Source organism: Lycorma delicatula, chromosome 13 (assembly GCF_047948215.1).
Source record: "Lycorma delicatula isolate Av1 chromosome 13, ASM4794821v1, whole genome shotgun sequence".
Classification (NCBI taxonomy): Eukaryota; Metazoa; Arthropoda; class Insecta; order Hemiptera; family Fulgoridae; genus Lycorma; species Lycorma delicatula.
This window is the reverse complement of record NC_134467.1, coordinates 1,740,347-1,761,939: the sequence shown is the minus strand read 5'-3', so window position 1 is coordinate 1,761,939 and position 21,593 is coordinate 1,740,347. Positions and strand designations below refer to the sequence as shown.

The 21,593-nt window shown below is 30.8% G+C and overlaps 1 protein-coding gene across 6 annotated transcripts in view; it reads left to right on the top strand.

The window, feature by feature from the left end:
- Positions 1 to 17,529: 17,529 nt before the first annotated feature.
- Cdk5 (Cyclin-dependent kinase 5) overlaps positions 17,530 to 21,593 on the top strand; it is a 94,107-nt gene continuing 90,043 nt past the window's right edge. For all 6 annotated transcript variants that reach the window (XM_075381245.1, XM_075381241.1, XM_075381239.1 and 3 more), the window contains exons 1-2: positions 17,530 to 17,645; positions 19,281 to 19,568. In XM_075381245.1, coding sequence (XP_075237360.1) covers positions 19,532 to 19,568 — 37 coding nt within the window. In that variant the 5' untranslated portion in view covers positions 17,530 to 17,645; positions 19,281 to 19,531. The remainder of the gene's footprint in view (positions 17,646 to 19,280; positions 19,569 to 21,593) is intronic.

The window sequence follows — 21,593 nt, the reverse complement described above, 5'->3', positions numbered from 1 at the left end:
CAGTGTTCATGTCATAACAGGCGCTTGAGGTCATTTCCAGTCATCAGGAAACTTTTCCGAAGAGGTATGATGTGTTGCCAGATACAATAATGTACAAACAACGGTGACAACTGGTAGGGCAGAGATGATTACTGTTCTTCAGAACAAAGATTAGTTTTTCGAATCATTAGTGAAAAATTGGAAAAACTGAAAACTCACAATTTTGTCAAAATCTCAAGCTCAGCTTTCCAAGAAGAAAAAATCAGAATTAGGTGAAGAAGAATGTTTAGTGGCAGATGTTGCAGAAAACATTTCATTTCTTGTTCAAGATGAGATACAAAGCTTCCAGTGGGTCAACAGCCAAGCCACAGTTCACCCTTTTGTGTTCTGTTTCAAAGAAAATGATGTATTACAACATAAAAGTGTCTGTATTTTAAGCGATCACTTGAAGCACAATACAGTTACATTTTATTGCATTCAAATCTTTTGACAGACCATATCAAGGAAGTACATCACAACATAAAAAACTCATCTATTTTATTGATGGTGCTTCAGGTCAATATAAAAATAAAAAGAATATACTAATTTGTGCAGTCATAAAAATGTCTTCGACCTTGAAGCCAAATGGGACTTCTTTGGATCATACCGTGGGAAAAACGCCTGTGAAGTTGTGGAAGGAACAACAAAACTAGAAGCGGCAAAGGCCATTAAACAGTCAGATACTAAATGTTGATGAAACGTATTCATTTTGTAATCACAAACTGAAAATCATCAAATATTTCTTGATTAAATCAGATGAGATAGCTAAGAGTTCAGAAACTAAATAACTGTTTTGACTGCTGTGAAAGAGTTGTTGGTGCTAGAAGCTACCACAGGCATGTTACTATGTCAGAAGGCATTGTAAGATGTTGCTTTAGATTCCAAGGATGAAGACCATCTTGTATAATTTATTGCTTGTGTATATGAAGATAAGTGGTAGATATTAGCCTCGAAAATGACGAAGTGCAGGTTAATTTTTTCCACCCGGCTGGACCGTGTACATTTCAAAAGTCTCAACAAGACAAAGTGCGGGTACCGATCTGCAAAGTCCTGAGAAAGTTGGCATCACTAGAACTAACTACAGTGATGGGTCGTTCTCACACAATTTCAAGAGAATCATCAGAAGAGATATCACAGCTGTTGGTTAACCATACTAAATAATCGCTACAAAAATTGGCCATTTCATCGAAGAACAATTACAAAATTATCGTAAAATTTTGTTACAATTTATTTTTTCTTTGATAGTGTTTAGAAATATAAAAATAAAACTGAAGTCTTGAAAAAAAAGATGGCTACTCATTAAAATCTCAGTTTGGGTAAGTATTACAAGCATTTTTGAATCAAAATTGTATTAGGTTGCTGGTGTTGGTTAAATTATGACATGTCAATAATAATATTAAAAATATTGAAAACTTCAACAATATAGGGGCTAAATACAAATTGCAAAGAAGACAAGGAACCACTTTGGAGCACTTATTTAGCGAGTCAAAATGGATCGCTTTTATTAGTACAATACACTAGAAACTTTTTTATTTACCATAAACATCTACAAACATACTGTAAGTTGTGCAAACTTGAGATTTTTATCACCAGCATCAGAGTTATTTGAATCTTTAAAAAAAAAATTAGTTTTCAAAAATTATTTAACGTTTAGCGGTAAGTATATCGCTACTAATATTATTTTTGGTAAAGGGATTCACATATACCTACATGCAAATAAATAATTCAAGCTGTTTCTTTAAAAAATTACCAAAAGTGAAATTTTACTGTTTTTCATGTAGAACTTTATCGGTAATTTTCTCATAGAAAAAGAGACGGGTAAATAAACCACCGGACAGTCCTTTACCTTGAGAAAATATGATTAAATTGCTTTTCGTTTCATCCTTCCAGGACCGATAGTTTTTTAGTTATGATTTTTTTCCGTAAACACTTAACGTTCACAAAAATAGGTGTGCGCACCTTAACAAAAATGGCCGCCAGAAGTAAACTGCGTAAATAAAAAATGTTTTAAAATAGTATTAAGGTCCTGAGACGTGCAGGAAACAAGTGGGGAAAGTTTGGATTTTTTTTTGAATTGGTCTAGCGAGTAGCTTACGTTTTTTTGGTACACTTCAAACGGATCGACCCTAATATCATTATTACAAAAAGGGGATCGTTGAAAAAAATATGCACAAGGATGTTAAGTAATGTTAATTTTTCATTTAATCTTCAACAAAGATATCATTGTTTTACTAACTCGTACTAAATATGAGTGTTGATCAGTAAGTAAAAAGACGAATGACTGTAATTTTAATATAAAATACCTAATAAATTTAATAACGTCGATAATCTTGAAATCAATCTTTTTGTTTTAAAATTATGACATCAATATTTTATTGTTCGGTTTCCTAAGCGTAATCGAGTTAATTGTACTCTTCGTACGAAACAATCGCAGCAGTTTTTTGTGATTGATTCACCATATAAGCTGGAAGCTTGCGCACAGGAATTTTAACATATGAAAAATGGTGTGACCCGAATTCGAATCCGAAACCTCAGGACGACAGGCTGAGGTACTGCCACGGAGATTGGCTGTATGATTAAAAAAATTGAGTAAAATTAAAAAATTGCAATTTTTAAAGCGAAAACGATCACACAAAACTTTATCAATTTACTACAGCAGAGTGAAATAGGAACACACTTTGTAATACGATCGATGAAATTTATCTCTTATGAGAATAAAAACGTTTTTCTTAAAACAAATTTGTTATTAATGGAAAAATTGCGAGGAAACTTACACAAAATAAATCATGTAGGCGTATTTATATGAAATAAAAATAAAATAACATGGGATTGCCCAAAGTAACGTAAACAACATGTTAGTTTTCGATTACTTATTTTATTCGGTAAAGTTTTGTCACATTATCCATTAACGGATAGTTTCAAAATCAAAATGTATAGCGGTACTTAATTATAAATTTTGACTTTATATATTTGGGTTTTGAGCGTTTTCATATTTATTTTATCGATATAACTGATTATTATATTTTGTAATAATTGTAAAGTAAAAAATAAAAAAACTAACTCTACAAAAATCTCAAATTGCAGTCGCTTCTTACCGAACACAAATATCGAGATTTAAATTAATTATTTTCATTACGAAAGAAAAAGAAGAAAGCCATTTCATTTCTGACGACAGAATTATCTAACTAAGAAATGGCTGTAGAGTTCTAGATATAGAATTATATTTTTAAAGTTACATTTTTTTATCGTTTTAATTTTAAGTTATAATTTTCTAAGCGTTTGGCACCGTCGGTATTAACAAAATTGTATAGATTAAGGTCGGAGTTGCTACTCCATCATCAGGGATTTCATATAAGATGTTAATTCAAAATTCATATGCGATACGTATAATTATATTTAAATTAAAATCGTTACGTTCATAATAGCCGGTCGTCAAGAAAGACATGACGTTGCAGTCTTATTGACGAATAAATTATTTTTTATTTCTTGACCGACTATTATGAACGTAACGATTTTAATTTAAATATAATTATACATACGACGTGAATTTTGAATTAACATATTAGAAATCCCTGATGATGAAGTAGCAAATCCGAAAGTACTTGGAAATATATTTTTAAATTGTCGGTAAGCGGAACCTTAATTTATACAATCGGACGCAAAGTGTTTGAATTTCTAATTTTTAAAGCAAGAACAATAACAAACTTAATAAATTTAAGGGTTTATTACCGGTTAGAATAAAATAGGAAAACGCTTGCGGTACTTTATAATACTGTCTATGAAATTTATCTCTTCAGAAAATTAAAAGGTTTTACTTAAAACGAATCTGTTATTAATGGAAAAATAATAATAACAGGGAGAGTTACAAGGAATTTCCCGCGAAAGAAGTAAAAATGTTTATACTCGTACGAGATAAATAACACGGGACTATCAAGGATTCCCACCGGTGCGCAAATAGATAAAGAAAACAAAGTAACGTAAACATGTAGCGTGTCGATCGGTTGTTTTAAGTCGACAGAAACACAACCTTATGAATTAAAAAGTACGATTTTTTTTTTGTTTTTCATCGTAGTTATGTTCTTTCTTTGCGTATTGAATGACCCCCACCCCTGCATATTGTATCGGTAAAAAGACATTAAGTGTGGCCAGGAGAGGTTTAAATACTACACTCGCTTTGGTGGTCCGTACCGCAACGGAAAACAAAATTAGATTAACGATTAACATAAAGGGCGCTAGGAAAGTTTTGCGGTACGACGGAGCGGATCGTCGCTGGCAGTTACAAATTAGCCCAAATTTCGACAGGTCCGATCTCCACTGCAGCCCCTCTAGTCATCGACTCTGTGTTATTTGCTTTTTAGCTGCGTTAACGAAAATGTAATGACGTTAAGATTAAAAATCGATCGCCGGGCGATTTTGCACACGGGTTAAGTGTCGATCGGTCTTTAGAGGAAGTGACTTCGATGCTTGCAGAAAATAGTCCTCATCGTACAACGGTATTTAGACGGCAGCAAGAATTTGAAAGAGGAAATTTTGGCCTTGAGGATGCTTGAAGGTAGGTCGACCGTCTTCTCTATTATCGAGGGAAACATTGCTGGAGTAGGAAAAACGCTTGAGATCGATAGGCGTCAAGCGTACCGAACTTGTAGGTTCACCTGCACCGAATAGAGCTGTCCTTGGGCATTAATGCACCGGCTGTTGATGTTATCCCGCTATATCACCATCGAGTTAGAAAGCTTTGTACCCTTTGGGTGCCGACAGTCAGATGGCGCATTGTGTTTCACGGTGCCGAGAAACGCTGAAAATCGGAAATCTCCCTACGCGAGCGGTATTGCCATACGCGATGAAATTAGCTGTAACGTTACGATCAAGGCTCGGAACAAAGTGCGGGTGTTCGAAGACAAGGAGACCCCTGTGGCCGATCTGAAAGTGCAAATCGGTGAAGAAGAGAATAGCGGCCGTATCTTTTAGCGAGCGAAGAGCTTTAGAACGAGCGGAGTCGGAAACTCAGCAGACAGTTACAGGGAAGTGTTATACCGAGGAAAGCCCGTCTAAAGTTGTCGAAGCTACGCCCAAACTCAAAGACGGATATGGGTTCTTCACCGCGATAATGCTATTGCGCACGGCTTGCAGTATCTAGCCGACATCGGAATAAAGCTGTTAGAGCCTCCTCCCTACAGTCCTGAATTCGCTTCGTGTGACTTTGTGCTATTTCCCGGGGTGAAAAACAAACTGAAAGGAAGGCATTTTACGAGTGACGATGACCTCCTAAGGGCTTAGGACGATGAGTGCGCCTAGATCTCCGATGAAACGCGCCAGGGTTTCTTTGAAGGATGGATACGTATAAAATTATTTTTTTAAAATTATAAAAAATAAAGTCATATCGCTAAACTTTCCTAGTGTCTATTGTAACGGTGAAAACAACTTTTTTAGCGAACGTATCTTGTTTCTTTATTATTAACGCTATAACCGATATTAAAGTTTAATTTATAATTATAATTAATAGCGATAAAAATCTTATTTTTAATTTCGATATTAAACGTTTCATAATACCAATTGAAAGTACGTAAATGTAAATCGTCGATGTTAAATGAATTATTTAGATTATTTAAACACGTTTCTTCATTATACAAAGTAATTACGATACCTAGATTATTTTTACACAAAGTCATATCGTAATTATTGACATCTAATGTTTGTATTTCGGTACAGAATTCTAAATCTGTTTTTGAAATTATCGTTACTAAAATATTGCGTAATACATCTTTATTTATGTATAAATAATTAACAGATTTTGTTATCGTTTTTATCAAATTTTTAAAATTAATTAAAAATTCGTTTAAAATGTTTTTTAGCGATTTTAATTTTTTCATCGCTATTTTATTTAACGTATTTGAACATACGTTTACATATTTTACGTCATCTATTCCTATTGAATTATAATATTTTTTTAATATATTTTCAAAATACAGCTCGATTTCATTACTCGGGATTTTTACGTCATATAATACAACATCACTTAAATTATGCAATTTTAGAATCGGTTTTTTACTCGCATATGTTAGATATCCAGTATCCAATAAATATAAAAAATATAAATCGAAATCTATTATTCTAAAATTGCCGATTATAGGATTCGATTTAAATTCGTGTAACTCCATAATTTCACTCGTCGTTATTTTCAACGGTATCGCTATTTTTATACTGTAGTTACTTATTAATTTTTCGAAGCGATAACGTATTAAATTATTTTGTAAAATATTTATAAAATTGTATTTATTATCTACGTCCGTAACATTTGTCCAGCAATTTTTATAAACTTTGTCCTTTCCGTTATCGTAATTTTCAACGTGTTGTAATACGGAATAAATATTATAAATTTTATCTCCGCTTTTAATATTGATAAAATAATTATTTTCCATTAATTTTTTACAATCGTCGACGTTAAATATATTACAAATTTCCATCAATTCGGTTTTCATTAATCCAAAAAATTTTGAAAATTTTTTATTATTTAAAAATCGATACGATTTAATATCGCTTATAGTTAATATATTGTTATTCATATAAAAATATGTTGTACCCGTAATTATTACATATCTTATATAGTTTCTATATTTTTTTAAATATATATAAAAAAAATTGTAATAAAATTTATAAATCTGTTCGACGTGATAGAAACTTAAATATAAATTTGATTTTATTAATGGCGAATCATAACCGTCGATTATAATAAATATTTTTTTATTTTCATAATATTTATATAATAATTTCGTTAACGTTATCGCACTGTTAATTAATATATTAATCGTTAATAATTTTTTATCGTGCTTATAATAATATTTATCGGTAATCGTAAGGTAATATAAAAATAATTCTCTTTCACGATCGCTTAGACGTGTTTTTTTATTTTTAATAATATAGTCGTGATATTCGTATATATTATGTATAACGTTTGTGAATTTATGTAATATATCCTTACTGAAATTATCACCGTAAACGTTTGAAAAATTATATAAAATTAATGGATATTTTCCATAATGTTCTTTAAATATATTTTTTCGTTTCGTTATTTTTAATTTATTTTTATTAAAAATATTATTTACTTTATTATATTTTATATCGATAAATAATTTTATTAATTTTAAATTTACCGATTTTCCAAATAATCTTGGAGCTGTTATTAATTTTATCGAATATTTGTTTACTTTATTATTGTTTTCATCGTCGTCAAATATTTCTTTTATTATTAATGATTTATCGATAAACGTCTTACCGTTTATTAAATTATTAATTTCTAATTCGGTTTCCGATTCAGAAGAAAAGTCTTCTTTTGTGTCCTGGAACAAAAAAAGAAGATACATATATATTAAAATTTAAGAATAGAAATCTGCTGAATTTTTTTAATCGTATTCAAAAAAACGGCGGAAATAAATGATATATCATCATCGTCGTCTTCAGTTCCCTTTAATTCAGGTCTTCAATAAAATTCTTCCGCAACCTCATTTGCGCACTCCCCCCATCATCGTTTATGCGTTTCATTCTCGTTCTGTACCTCGGTCTTCTATCTGTTTCCTCTGCGTGCAGCATCCTGTTCGGTACCGTCCTTTCATTATGTCCGAATCACCCGAGCTTTGCTCTTCCGATCGACTCGACAAGACTTCCCGATTTCAGTTCCTTTCTGATCGTACCCTTCCCTAGCGTTCTTCTCTTAAATTTCATTTCTGCTGCCTGTACTCGACCTTCCATCTTTCTGCTGCCCGTCCGGGTCTCCGTCGCGTAGGTAAGAATCGGCACAAAGTAGGGTTTGTACGTAACTCTTACTTCGCAAAAGTACCTCCTTCTTCCAGACCAGACTTCTTACGTCGATAAAAATCAGCGTCCCTTCTGTACTCTTGTACTTATTTCTTTAGCCGTTCCTCCATCTTCAGAAAAAACCGTTCCCGGATAAGTAAACTCTTTTACCCTTTCTATTTAAATACCGTTGGTAGTTATGTTCGTTGAATTTCCCTTTTTCTCTTTTGTACGATCGCTTTATTCTTATCAGAATCAAATTGCATTCCGCATTTTTTAATTTCTTCATTCCACGCGTTTATCGGGGGCTCTTCATCCCTTTCAGACTTCACCCATAAAACCAGAAAGTCGCTCGTTCCTTCTGCTATTTCCTTTATAAAAGGACGATATATAAGATAAATATAAGATAAAATATTTTTAAAATAAAAGATAAATATGTACTGTAAGATGACGGTCGTAAAATTAAACGTAACATTTTTACGTAGTTTTATTGTTTTGTTTTATTTTTTTGGTAGAAATTTGATTTAGCCTATTTATCGCGCGATAACTTGTATATAAACAAATAAAGACTCGTAACGAATAATATAAGTAATAACGTTCGGTAAAAAAAAATATATAAATAAGTATGATGATTTCAAAATCAACCGGTCGTCAATATCGTAAATTTAAAACGGCCGATTCACAACTATTTTATCATACGTAAGCGTCATTCGAGTACAGCAGATCCTTTAAAATACGATCTTCATTCGTAAGGTTTCTGTTATCGTAGACCGCAACCGTTCTTAATCTACTTTCAAATATTGTATAAATCGGGAAAATTTCTTCTGGTAAGTCGAACAAGCGGTAAATAAATTTTTTATCGATCGCCGTGAGGGGTCGATAAAAATCGACAGCTTAATCTCTAGCGCTGATGAAATTAATCGAGATACAAGTAACTGGAACCGATGACTGTAGAACGTAACATTGAAGTAATAAACGATCGATTAGAAATAATTACAAAAAATTCTAACGAAAGCGTCGATGCGGTTCTGTAAATTATTCAAACCGAACAGATGAAATCAGACCGCACGTTTAGCGAATCTAAATAGCGCTACTTGAACGCAGTAGATGGGGTTTTGGAAATAATAACCTGAAACCGTCATTACGATTTGTTATCCAGATACCAAAGTACGAAGCGGAAGCGTTCCGGTTCTCCGATCAGGAGACTTAAGATCCTACCGTCAGCAGTACGCGTGATGCTTAGAAATGAAGAGACGCTACGATACTTAAAGAAATATGCTATTAATAAAGAAAACGAGCGCTTCTTATTGAAGATAATGCGCATAAGTACTCTGTACAATTAATTTGTGAAACCGCAGAAAATTAAGGCGGGGAAGTTACGCTAAACTATATTATAAAGTAAATCAAGTGAAGCTTTCCTTTTTGGAAATGTAAACAAACGCACAAATCCGTCATTAATTTCAAATCAAAAAAATTCTTTGCTACTGATATTAAAAAAGTAGTAAATCATCGGGCGAAATGTACTATTGAAAAACGGATTAGTCGTTTAATTTATTGAATAAACCAAATACTGTTCGTCTTTTTACTTATACAGTAATCCTGATATATTTATTACGTGGAAATTCCCGCTATTCTACACCCGTTTTGAATAAAAATATATTATTTAGATCGCCTTAGGAGTATCTAAATATGTTACTCTGTGAATAAAATAGGAACTGTACCGGAATTTGCCTGGAAGAATTGAGAGAAAATCTTGATTATGTATCTTTCACCAAATTTAAAACTAATAAAAAAAGAAGAGATTGTAGACCAAAACGATTACTAAATAATCAACAATAATATTTTTTTATAAAGTAAAAAGAAAATTACTACAAACGAATTAAAAATCTGGATCGGGATAATTTTAATTATTTGAGCAAAATCTATTTACGTGTAATGAAACATGCAGGTAATTCAGGTATCTTTTTATCGGTATAATTTAAAAACTCTTTGTAATTTGTTTCTGTAAAGGAAAATCTTTAATTTTGTTTTAAACAAAGTCACGGTGAAATTGTTTAAACGGGTTGGCTGCTTTGTCAATGAATTTTTAAATAATACAGAGGGTTCGGAAAGTTCTGCACTGGAATTATGGAAGCGTAATGACGACACTTTTGAATTTTTATTTCATTATTTTATAGAAACAGGTATTACAATAACCGGAATAGTTTATAAAAGGTGTTGAAAATGACCTCCTCCAACATCAGTACAACAGTGCACTCGTTTCAATTTATTTTTAACACTTTAACCGGCTGTTTATTGTACTGCAATGTCTCGTACGTACGCTGATATTGCAGTTTTTAGTTATTCAATCGTGCACGGTCTGTTGCGATACACTGCTTGTTTTTCTGCCCCCGCCTCCGTAGAAAGTAATCTGGGGGAGTCAGATCGGGCGATCATGCAAGCCACAAACCTCTCGAAATGATTCTTACACCAGACATTTCGTAAAAACGTCATCGACTTGTTAGTTGTAACTCCATGTTGTTAGAACCGACCGTGATTGATTTCCGCTTCTGTTAAACGACTGATGAAGTTTGAAACAACGTTTCATCTGTAAAAAACGTAACGTTGAGAATACGTAAGGAATTTTGGTGTATAAAAGGTTTAAACCGTTGACCGTAATTCGGTCTTTTGGCATGATCTGTTAGTTTCAGTTCTTGAACTCGGATTACTTTGTAGGGGAAAAGTTTCAGTTCTTTTCTTACAGCTTCATGGATGGTAGCAAGCCCGATATCTTTCGCTGTGCCGACTTACGCGTTGACTTTGATGAACTTTCGGCCGTAGCTTCCAAATTATCAAGCGGCTTCTGTTAGTTTAGATTAAGCGGTCTTCCGATCAGCGTCTTCAACAGAGCCTGTTGCTCGAAATTTTTCGATAAGAGTTCGAACCGTATCGCAACGAGGAACTTTTCAAAAAACGTGCGCTTCACTAAATCGTTATACTTGTCGCCTTCACGAAAGACGTGTTCAACGATAAAAATGCGTTCCTCTACCCAAAGAACCGTTGCTTTTCTCGCGAGTATTGATTCCGATAAACTAAGCGAAAAGAAGCGCGTTCAATCACAACTCAGCAACAGACGTCTGGGTTTATTATCGAGCAACGCCGAACGAATCCACAGGGTAACCGACCTAACGCCGAAAGAGCAGAAAGCATCTCGTAATTCTAAAGCATATTGCACAGCGACTTTGCGAACTCACTGCGCTAATTAAAAAATTTTAATAATTTTCAGTAACACCTTCCGAATTATGAATTATTTTGTACGTTTATTACCGATCTGACTTTATACGTTTATATTTTGAATTATTAATAAGCTCTTTAAACGAGTCAGTTTTCTATAATTATGTATTTTGTAATGCTGCTCTGACAAGGCTTTACCGCAGTTTCCCTCGATCTACTCAGCCGAATTCCTTTTTGTATTTACAATGTAGACTATCCGCCCTTTACCGACGTCATCTATAATTTATTATTAAGTACCGATCAGAATAAAAGATTTATTTTTTATCGTTAATTATAAGTGAAATAATAAGTTATTTTCAAAAAATAAAAACACCTCGTTTATAAAGTAATAATTTTTAATCTGCTAAATATAATTCTAAAACGCGTTTATAAGCGCAACTTAATTGACTTCAAGCCCGTTTTTGTATTCTGAAAATTATTAAACCCAAAATATAATGTTATATGTTTTCAAAAATTGCACGACTACAAAAATCAAATTTGTCAGGAAGTTCAAGAGTTAATGAAAAATTAAACCTATTATAATAATAAATGCTGATGGTTCTGTAAAGAATGGTGCGATAGGTTACGCTTTCTCGGTTTGTACAAGGTCTTTCCACCGAATCGGTACGTTAATTCCTGAAATTCATTCAATATTGTTTGTTTGTTTTGGAATCGACCGGTCTGATGTTATTTTCAATTCTTTTCTGTTCTTTGGCAATTTTTTAACCTCAACATGCTTACTACAAACTGCAATTTCTATTTTCTGTTTTATATTCTAAGTTTTTGCCCTCTTATTATATCGTCTATTACCAAATTCAGTTAGCTTTGAAGTCTAATTATGTCGCCTATTAACATACTTCGTCTTTCTGCAAGATTCTGCTACAAAGTTTTCTCTTGTTTCCTATTCTTCAAGATCTCATTTTAAATTTTATCAACCGCAATAATAATTCTCGTAATTAGGTCGATCAATAATTCGGCTCTAAAATTCATCATAAAATACCGTTTTATAATCAGATCTTGTATATAATCACACAAACTTTGTTTTTACAATTACTGAAGTTCAAATGTTGCAAAACACCCTGATTTTTGTTGGATTGTGCTACGCAAAGATCTTAAGCAACGATCTAGTAATTAAGACACGCATAAAACTTGTACACAGCCGGCATTTATGAACCGTGTGATCTGTTCTAAATGCGTGCTTTGTGAAATTCTAGTTGAAGGCATGCAGCAAAATGGGCGGTCAATCGTCGTATCGATGAAATTATTACTTGTAAATTAATATAAGATTCTTCTCGTAAAGAAGTTCTTTTCGCGTTTGCGTCGGGGCACAGTTAACGTAAATGATACCTCTATATTTCATAGATTATATAGAAATAGATATGCTATTTATTCTTAAGGTTTATTCATATGGATTGTTGCGCACTCCATTGTTTAATTTTTACATAAAATTACGGGTACTAACCCATATCCTGATTGACCGAGTATGTTTGTGGGCATTTCAATACAAATCAAAGCGGCATAAAAATCGGCTGAATTTTAAGCGATAATATCGCCTAATAAAATAAATTATTAAAATCGTTAAAACCGGTTAATGGCGATAGAAATCTATTTATCTTTCTGCATAATAATTTTAAATTTTGTAGATGGATTCTTCTAACCCACCGGGTTTGGTCTAGCGGTGAACGCGTCTTCCCACATCAGCCGATTTGGAAGTCGAGAGTTCCAGCGTTCAAGTCCTAGTAAAGTCGGTTATTTTTATACGGACTTGAATACTAGATCGTGGATACCGATGTTCTTTGGCGGTTGGGTTTCAATTAACCGCACATCTCAGGAACGGTCGAACTGAGACTGTACAAGACTACACTTCTTTTATTCTGATGGGCCGGTACATAACAATACGTTATATAGATCGCATCAGGAACGGGTCGATTTTCCACTCTACGGGTTAAAAACTGCCCGGCATTTTCTTGGATGGATCAAGGGAAACCGTTTTAAAATTTGATCGGAGCAGTATCATAGAATACCCGATTAATGATAAAAAAATTAATATTAATTAATTTAAATAAAAAGAAACTGTATAATATTTAGGTAAACGCACGAATTTACTACGTATACAAAATAATTCACAATTCAGGTGTTACTGAAAATCATTTGAGCATTTATTTACCTACTAGTTTGGGTTATTTTAATCTGTTGTTTAACAATACTTTATATACACCGATTCAATTCAGCAGGAGAATCCATCTTTTCTTTCTTTTTCCTGTTTAGCCTCCGGTAATTACCTTTCAGATAATACTTCAGAGGATGATATGTACGAGTGTAAATGAAGTGTAGTCTTGTACAGTCTCAGTTCGACCGTTCCTGAGATGTGTGGTTAATTGAAACCCAACCACCACCAAAGAACACCGGTATCCACGATCTAGTATTCAAATCCGTGTAAAAATAACTGGCTTTACTAGGACTTGAACGCTGTAACTCTCGACTTCCAAATCAGCTGATTTGGGAAGACGCGTTAACCACTAGACCACTAACCACTAGGTGGGTTAAATAAATTTTACCTAGAAAAAATACTAAATTTTCTGTTTTGTTCTTTAATATGTACAAATTCCATATGCACCTTCTTAATTATTATTTCTTTGATTTGTTTTGTTTACTTAATATCTTCATATATTTTGATTTATTATGATTTCACACATTTATTATTTTTATGAATCGGCTTGAACTTTAACCGCTTCTAATTAAAAAAACAAATCAGGATAATCCAATGAATTTCCTTTGATTACCTATTTGTCCCGGTCAAATGCTGGCACAGTTCTGTTTTTTATGCATATAATAAGAAAAAGACTATTTACATAATAAAATTCCACCCATATCTATTCATATTTATCTGTAGATCTATTTAATGTATAATTATATACTATTCTGAATAAAATATTTATTTAGTGTCGCAAAGGAGAAAGTAACAGTAGGAAAATTTTGAAGTAAAGCATGTTGTTAAGATTAAACCTTTTCATTTATTACTGAAATATAGATACATCAAACTTTAACATTCATCAAACACGCTATGTTTTGAGTTATGTAAACTTAACTAACGTTTATTGTCAGTACATGACACATTTATTTATTCTGTAGTGCACATTTTTATTTAATGAGACACAAGAAAAGAACTAACTACTGTCTTGTATAATTGGCCATATATATATATATATATATATATATATATATATATACAATGTTATGTAAGCCTTTTATAGAAATAAAATTAGCATGGGATAAATTCAACTAACCTAAGCTCTGATTCCATATGTATATTTGTGTGCTTCACATTATAATAATATCATTAAATGTATGTTAAAATATAAATCTCTATTATTTAAAAACTTTACTTACCGGATATTGTTTTGCATCCACTGTATTTAAGTTACATTTTTTTTTTCTTAGATTTAAATTATTATTATTATAAATTAATAGAACTAATAAAAACAGCAATATCTTGCATATTTTTGAAAAATAACATTTCATTATGATAATATAATTTAGAAGTTGGATAGAAAGAAAAACGTTCATTAAATGAAATATTTGTATATTTCATCTGTGTCTTGCTCAGAAACTTCCATTCTCTCTCTCACTCTCTCTCTTTCCATTCCCCCCAGGCTATTAGCTGCAATTAAAGAATACCGTTTGTGATTTATCAAATGATAAAATGTTTTGTCATTACTATATTTAACTAAATCAAAATTGTTGTCTTTTAATACATTAAAATTCTTTGTAATCTTTTAGGTTTAATAACGATACTTATGCTATCGATTTGATTTCAACAATTTTGCTATAACTATTTTTAATTTATTTGTTTATCACAGACAGTTTCAAAAATTAATACATTAAACATTATTACAAAACAAAATTACTTTACGCAGAAAAAAAAGAATTGTATTAAACTTGATAGCCTTTCTTTGGGCACTTCTATGTTTAGCATCTGAGCAGAATTCTGTTTGTAGCGCATAAAACAAATGTACAGCCGCGTACAACAAATAGTATGCTGGCAGAGGTATATTGTTGACACTATTTTATTGAACTGAAGGAATATAAGGCAAAATTGTATCGTTATGATAATTATTATTATATTTTCTGCTAAGAACACTAAAATTTCTATGTTGAGTACAGAAAGAAACTAAGAAAGGTAAACAAACTCAACATAGAAAATATAAAACAATTTGAACATTTAACATTTGTTAAAAAATCTATAAGATAGCATCTATAAGATGCTAAAAGTGAAATTATACATGACAATCTAACGTTAAACAAATCGATTATGAATACAACATAGTCATTATCTATAATAGCATGTATCTCATGCCAGGCTTATTAAGGAAATTGTGGAGTGAAGTAGTTTTCTACACCTTCTCTTTTTAGTCAACTATACAGTACTACATTGATATGCCAAGCCCTTCAAAGTACCTGTGATATTCAACTTTACAAGGGACACCAACAATCTATTCACCAAGGAACCGGCTGTATATTGAACATCATTACTCTGAAAGAAAGCAACTTAGAGTTGCGTCTCTTGTACATGCAGATGCATTATTTGCATTATAATTGTTACAAAGTATAAATAAACAATATACATTGTAAATTAAATTTTGCAGCTGAATGCACAATAGATGATATTCTTGACCTCACAGCCACAAAAAGCCACCGATAAAGACACGCTTGCAAAATAATCAGACGATTGACTGCAGACTACTTTCCTAACCCATTCTGCTTGAAAATCATTTAGAACTGAACATTACAAAATACTTAGTGAATGCATATGGATATTGAGGCGTACTCCTACTCAAAATTTACCCCTACTCAAAATAAATACTTACACAATTGAAATGAAAGAAACATCGCAGTAGTGTACATAAATAAGCATTCAGAAGAAATAACCCAAAAACTTTAAAAAAGGTAAATATAATATAGCTTTCAGAACAAAAAGTAAAAGAAAACAAATCATTATGAGAAAAACATAACGTTAATGGATTAATAAACAAGAGTTGCTATACTTATGAAGTATTCTATATTAGACAAATACATATTTAAGAATAAGTAAGTTTCTTATTCTTCCCCCCCTCTATGAAATCAGAAAAGAGTTATTTTTGTTTAACTAAATACAACACTTGGGTGTATGAGAGAGGGTCTTATTATGCTTCCATGGCTATTTTTAATAAATTATTGAACCGTTTAAAAAATCTTCCCATCAATTTATTTAAAGTACAATTTAAAGATTTTCTTTTATAAAAATAATATTACTTTACCAATGAATTTTTAAAAAGAAACATTATGAAACATACAAATGTACAATAATATAATGAACATGTTCAAATTCACAAAATTTTTTACCACATTCCGAGTACTTACCTTCCGAATTAAAAAAAAATACTTAGCAATGATGGCGTCTGACTAAAGAATTCCATAAAACCAACTGACAACATTATAGCTTGAGTAATGTATCTTATTAAAAAGAGAGTATTTATTCAAAAATAAAAACTAATTAGTGTTCAATAGAAATTTAAATAAGCTCATATCAATTAAAATTATGTTTTGTAAGAAATATCAAACAGAATGATGAAATTCACAAAGTCATTATACTAAAATCTGCTAGCAGCTTTATGTATCAGCAATTTTTAGGAAATTCATAGGTTATTATATAGTATTAAAACAATACATTAAACAACAATCACTGAACAGCATGACAAATGATTTAACAATTAAAAAATTATACACTGCTCATTTTAAAATAAATTAAATTTGTTCTGAATGTATTTTGAAGTTGACTTTGATTTTTACTGATGGAATTTGTAGCATCACTATTGTTAATGCCACCAGTCTTCGAAAGATTATAAGACCTGTTATGTAAATCTTATGTTTAATGTAAGTGGTTTTGCTTCTTAGTTTGTTTTTTTTAACAAATTTAGATTGTTGGTAGATTTCATTTGGTTGAAATTTGTTTAGGTCTCAACTTTTATGTGGGCTGTGTAAAATTTGCATGTGGTTTTTTCTTTCATGTTCTTATGAGATGTTTTATGAAAAGTCGATTCGGATGCATCTAGAACTTATGTACTTTTTTGTACATAAGGGTAAATGCATCTGTTTATCTAATGTAATACCTAACCCAATAATTACAACCTAATCGGTATACTTCTCGATTTCTGTGTGTTGTGTATTATACATTTTGTGAATGAGCTTGTATATTCTATTTTTGACTTTGAAAGTAAGATGGACTTAATCTTGCTTTCAAAATCCTGAGTATTGGCAATTTTGTATGATTGTTAATATATGTTAGTATTGACTGTTTTATAAAGTGTGCTTCTTATATCAGTCTTATGTTTTATGTACCGCAGATTTATTTATATTGTGAGTCAGATGATTTATTGTATCAAATTTTTCATTATATATTTATCAGCTAACAGAGGTGTATTATTTGCACTGAAATAAGACAGCTGTATGTTTTGTTGTGTGAGGTGATTAGATGTGTTACAGACAAGTATGAGTTTTAATTAATTTTTTATTCATCTTAGAGTTTGGTTAATATTTCAGAGAAGGTAAAGTTAAGTAAGATAAGAGGTTTGCTATTTTTTATTTTTGTAATATTTAATGCCTATATAATTTGCCTAAAAATCATCTCTTGAGTCTCCTACAAAAATTCAGAATAAGTTTCAAGATTTTAAGATATAAAAATGGGCTGTCAGTTCATAGTTTGGCACGAATAAATAGATGATGTGGAAAGTAAATTAAAACATTTAACCTTTCTGTGTGGTTTATTTTATTAAAGTGCAATCTGCCAAAAGGAGTAATCGCTTATTAAAAAATAATAATATCCACTTCTACTAAGTTTAAATAACAGAACTGCTTTTGTATATGCAATACAATTTTTTTTGTTGAAAGGACCTTATTCTGCATCCAATTCTATTTTCAACAAATTAACAAACCATCTAAAAGATCTTCCAACCAATTTTTTAAATTATAATTAAAATAACTTCTTTTATAGGAACAATATTATTCCATATGATTTTTAAAATAATACTAATTAAAAAAAAACCACTTGCATTTTCTACATCTTAATTTAAAGTTTACAAAATATGCACAAATTAATTTTACTAATTCATTCTGAATTATTTAAATTCGTGTCATTATTTTATTTGTTCAGTATGTTTATATATTTTCATAGCCTGCAATGAAATCTATGTTGGAATATAGTTTTTAAATGTGTGTGAGGAATGTATAACAATGTTTTATGTTACCTTTGTACAGAAGTTTTATATCATACAAACACAATGGTGCCAGTATAATATTTTACCTTATATTTCTCATTATTAAATGTTTGAGGCTTTTCAAAATGTTAAAAAAATATCTTATCAAGATTAGAAGAGGGTGAACCAAGTAAGCGTAGTTGAGTATAATTTTAATTGTTGTTAGAAAATAGTTTTGTTCTTTTATGTTTTATTATTATATGGTTTAGGTTATTTGTTGTTTCTCAGAAATTCTTGCAGCATGTTGATAGTTTTTTGTGAGTTGTTGATCGTTGAAATACATAACTTATTATTATTTTCATAAATAAATATGTGTGTATGCATGCGTGTGTGTAAATATTTATATATTTTTCCCCTTGATAAAATTTATATAGTCATGATACAAGCAAAGAAATAACCATATATATAAAAAATTATTTAAAATGGAATCCCATAATATTATTAGATCTTAGTTAAGTTTTAATAAGATAGTAAAAAAATTATTTATTATATAGAATTCTTTTTTACTTTTATTAACTAGTGTTCCATTAAAAGAAAGTATTATATTTTACATCCATTCTTTTGAATTTTTTTTTTGAGAGTCAACTAATGTTTAAGTATCAAGAATAAATTTTATGAACATCAGTAGAAGTTTACTGAGTCATTTATAAGGCATTTTGTGTTTTTCACAGTTAACAGTTCATATTTTTGAATTTAAGAGTATAATAACATTTTATTACTTGTAAAGTGATTTATTCACTATAACCAAATTATAGACTTTTTATTTTAATGGCTTGACATATTGGTTTACTTTGTTATGTTATTAAAATAAAAGTCTTCACATAAATTAAACGGAATGCATATATAATAATTTTCTTGCCTAAAATGAGGCTGCATTGTTTCAAAATAAATAAATGAAATAACTGCTGAATATTAAATTTTTTTTAGGTATCGTTACTCCAGTAGTTGCTTCAAAATCCGTGTTCTGATCGAGCGTTGCACACAATGGTAGTATGGTTTGTGTACTGAGGTGGCCGTTGTGATGGTGTAATCGTGATAAGATGCGTTGTGTCAAGAAAATAAATGAACGAATGTTAATTTTTAAATTACAGGCATGAATTTTGTAATATCGGAAAAAACAGTATCAGTTTAATTTTTGTGATAGTTTCTCGTATACCTGCAAAAACTTACTTAACATAATGCAGAAATATGAAAAATTGGAAAAAATCGGAGAAGGTAATGTAGTTAAATTTACAAAATCTTTTACAATTTACCTGAATTAGGATATATTTTAATTAGCATTGTCGTTATTTTATAATTCTGATTGATGTGTGTTATATTTAATGTGTATTCTGTTCAGTTTTTATTTATTTACTTCGACAGGACCAAAATGTCTGTTCAGTTAAACTTTCCTTAAAAATCTAGAATAGTAATATGTATTTTCAGAATATTAACATGAATCATAATAGTTAAGTTTTTTAATAAAAACTTTATTAAAAAGTAAATGGCTATACTTTGACAGATTTAATGGAAGTTACGGTGTTTACAGTTTGATTTGTAAAATGTTACAACTCGAGCACATTTTATGTTTCAATTTTTTATATAACTTACATTTCATATAGTATACTTGGGTATTATAAATATGTGTACTTTTGTGTATAAAATGCATTGATTGTACTTTTAGGAGTTGCATTATATTTTCTTATTTACTGGTTTTAGCCAAATAAAATTTTTAAATTTCATCATTACCCTTTTAAGCATTATAGTTTGTATTCATTATATGATTACAAGTTGTTTATTATTATTAGTGTACTGTGTTCATTTAAGAGCTTTACATGTTGCTGGGTGTTTCACATAGTAGTTGTTTGTGGAACTGTGGGATGACTACATGTTTTTACTTGCTGTTGTTTACAAATTATTAATGATAACAATTGTAGATTATATTTTCTTTGTTTATTATTCAAAATTATTTGAATTGGATCACAGTTTATTTACATCAGAAAAGTTCTTGGGAGTTGAGGTTCATCTTTGCATCCTTTTATTGCCATGAGACATTGGAAGCTAGTGGAATCTTTTCTTAATCTTCTCATAACAATTACTTTTTTATACTAGTAATTATATTTTAATCTAATTAAATTATGTTAAGGTTAATTATATTTCTTGCCTTTATTTTTTTCTTTATTTCCTATGTCATTTTCATTTTGCAAATCGTAGATTCAAAATATATTGAAAAAAAACATTAAATTTTTAATTGTAATAAATAATTTTTTATTTTATCTCCCATAAGTTTTTGTATTAGATGATGCCTAAGCTAATGATGCCACCTTAAAGTTAACTCATTCAATAACATCAGGTGTGTTAAGGTTGGGTGAATATTTAAACCTAATGTTAAGAATTTTGTATTTATGAAATCCTGAATCTATTTTTTTTTTTTTTTTTTGTCTTCAGTCATTTGACTGGTTTGATGCAGCTCTCCAAGATTCCCTATCTAGTGCTAGTCGTTTCATTTCAGTATACCCTCTACATCCTACATCCCCAACAATTTGTTTTACATACTCCAAACGTGGCCTGCCTACACAATTTGTCCCTTCTACCTGTCCTTCCAATATTAAAGCGACTATTCCAGGATGCCTTAGTATGTGGCCTATAAGTCTGTCTCTTCTTTTAACTATATTTTTCCAAATGCTTCTTTCTTCATCTATTTGCCGCAATACCTCTTCATTTGTCACTTTATCCACCCATCTGATTTTTAACATTCTCCTATAGCACCACATTTCAAAAGCTTCTAATCTTTTCTTCTCAGATACTCCGATTGTCCAAGTTTCACTTCCATATAAAGCGACACTCCAAACATACACTTTCAAAAATCTTTTCCTGACATTTAAATTAATTTTTGATGTAAACAAATTATATTTCTTACTGAAGGCTCGTTTAGCTTGTGCTATTCGGCATTTTATATCGCTCCTGCTTCGTCCATCTTTAGTAATTTTACTTCCCAAATAACAAAATTCTTCTACCTCCATAATCTTTTCTCCTCCTATTTTCACATTCAGTGGTCCATCTTTGTTATTTCTACTACATTTCATTACTTTTGTTTTCTTCTTGTTTATTTTCATGCGATAGTTCTTGCGTAGGACTTTATCTATGCCGTTCGTTGTTTCTTCTAAATCCTTTTTACTCTCGGCTAGAATTACTATATCATCAGCAAATCGAAGCATCTTTATCTTTTCACCTTGTACTGTTACTCCGAATCTAAATTGT